This window comes from Pediculus humanus, genomic scaffold (genome assembly GCF_000006295.1).
Source record: "Pediculus humanus corporis 1103172107477 genomic scaffold, whole genome shotgun sequence".
Taxonomy (NCBI): Eukaryota; Metazoa; Arthropoda; class Insecta; order Psocodea; family Pediculidae; genus Pediculus; species Pediculus humanus.
In genome coordinates this window covers 52,000-54,499 of record NW_002987095.1, presented here as the reverse complement: position 1 = coordinate 54,499, position 2,500 = coordinate 52,000, and the positions used below count along the sequence as shown (strand labels likewise).

General features: G+C 34.9%; 1 protein-coding gene across 1 annotated transcript in view; it reads right to left on the bottom strand.

Annotated features, from left to right (window-relative positions):
- The window catches only part of Phum_PHUM130890 (Insulin gene enhancer protein ISL-2, putative), a gene marked incomplete at both ends in the record, with an annotated part of 13,345 nt that extends 13,189 nt beyond the window's left edge, over positions 1–156 (bottom strand). Inside the window, one exon of the mRNA XM_002424430.1 lies at positions 1–156. This exon is cut by the window's left edge and continues 23 nt beyond it. Within this exon, the coding sequence (XP_002424475.1) occupies positions 1–156 (156 nt within the window).
- Positions 157–2,500: the final 2,344 nt, after the last annotated feature.

Sequence of the window (2,500 nt, the reverse complement as noted above, 5' to 3'; positions counted from 1 at the left end):
TAATTTTGAATCTCTCGTGAAACACGTATGAGATAAACGAATTCCGCAAACGGAACACAGAAGACATCTTTCGTGATAGAAAACATCCGCGACTCTCATTAGGTATCTGTCACAAATGGACCCGCAGCAAATTCCGCATATTTTCAATTCGGCCATTTTCACCGTTTTTTCAAACCTTTTCCCACACAGGGGAGGGGGGGGGGAAGAAAACATGAAAGAAAAAAAAGAAAAAAAAAAACAAATTAAATTTTTTGTATTCATTTTTTTTCGTCTTGTCAAGAAAGAAAGAAAAATTAAAACAGGAAGTAAAAAAGATGGAGGGAGGGAGGAAGGGGGGAGGGAAAAAGGGTAACAAGAACAGGATAGACAACAGGAAAAACAAAAAAAAAAAAAAAAAAAAAAAAAAAAAAAGTAGCAAATGAGTTAAGAAATGAAGGTAATTTAATACTAATTTGGTTTAAACCCTTTTAGGAACTAAATTATTCTCCTTTTTTTTTTTTTTCCTTTTTTTTTTCTCGCTCCTTTTTGCCCTTTTTTTTTTAATCCTCCCCCCAATTCGTACCCGTTTTCTCTCATATTTTTTCATTCCTTATATTCTACCCCCGCCCTCTTTTCCCGCTCGTTTTTCCAGAACCTTCTCGTTTATTGTGCAACCCTTTTTTTTTTTTTAAAAAAAAAAAAAAAAACTTTTTCTCACTTGAGAAATGAAAAACTTTTTTTTTTTCTTCTGCTTTTTTTTTCCCGACACCGCTACCTCCGCTCCCACCACCACCGCCACCGCCACCGCTTACCATTACCACCACCGGGAGAAGGTTTAAAAAAAAAAAAAAAAAAAAAAAAAAAAAATGAACCCTTAAAATATCCGAAGAGCAAGTGCTTGACACGGGGACCATTAAGAAGACAAATGTGCGGGAAATCCGTCACGTATGTGAATGTGGGGGGAGGAGGAGGAGGAGGTGGGGAGGTAAGGAGGGAGATGGTGATGGGGAGAAAGAGGGAGTAAGGGGGACTCTACTTTTTTCTGTTTTTTTTTTTTTCCGACGGGTGGGAAAACGAATCGCATTTTAAACATCATATGTGGTACTTTTGAAAGCTTTTTTTTTCCTATATATATATATATATATATATATATATATTTTTTTTCCTTCAACCCTCTTCCGGATATTCTTTTAGCAAATTGATATTTTCCCTTTTTTTTCTCGTGATCGTTCTCCCCTCCCCTTTCCCCCCGTGATAAAAATCTACTGAGAGTTTGCTTAGCACCCGACGGTCCCTCAAATATATATTTTTTTTTTTGGAAAAAACCCTTAAAAATTGTCGGAAGTAATTAAAAAGCGAACGGATAAAACCTACCGACGGACGGACGGTGTGACATCATATGACCTTTAACCCCGTTCCCCCCCCCGATTAAATCATCGGTTTCGCATCGATAAATATTCTCTCTCTATGAATATTCTATTTATTCTACCTTATGTGTACATAATAATAAACATTTTGTGTAAATTAATTTTCTTTCTTTGTTTTTCAGATGAGGAAAAACGAGGATGACGAATGGAAAAACAGGAAAAAAAAAAAAAAGGAAAATGTCGGGACGCGCGATGTAAGTCACAAAATATTTATTTATTATTATTATTAATAATTTTAATCATCAACTTATTATTATTATTATTATTATTATTATTATTATTATTATTATTATTAAGTAAATAAGTTAAACTTACAAATTATATCCAACATGTAAACGGTGATAAAAATCGGGAAAAACATTCAAAATTTAATAATAAATTCGGAGGAAAACGTTGTTCGCGTCGCGTTCCCTTTTTTTTTTTTTTTTTTTAATAAACCGGAAATCGTTCGTACGCGTTTACGTAAAAATAATAAAAAATTCACTCGAATCGCGTATACGTACGCGTAAGCGGAAAAATTTCCCCGGAAAACGACAACAAACGAGATAGTAAAAAAAAAAAAAAAAAAAAAAAAATAACAAAATTTAATTAATTATTTAAATTAATAAAACTATAATCGTGGATTTTATTTAAAACGAAGAAAATTGATGAAAGAAAGCGATGAGAAAATTTTAACGGTTAATCCGGCGGACGACGTCTTGGACGCGACGACATTTTACGTTTTTCATCTCTCCTCCTCCCTCGATTGTTTTTCTCATCCCTTCCGTAAGAGGGTTGAAAGCGAAGCAAGCAAGCGTCGTGAGCGTACGAGATAAATACGAGCCGCCCTTTTTTTGTTTTTGGAAAATTTTCCACAAACGGGGAAAATGCAAAAAAAACAAAAAAAGGGCGGCTCGTATTTATTTCGTACGCTCACGACGCTTGCTTGCTTCGCTTTCAACCCTCTTACGGAAGGGATGAGAAAAACAATCGAGGGAGGAGGAGAGATGAAAAACGTAAAATGTCGTCGCGTCCAAGACGTCGTCCGCCGGATTAACCGTTAAAATTTTCTCATCGCTTTCTTTCGTCAATTTTCTTCGTTTTAAATAAAATCC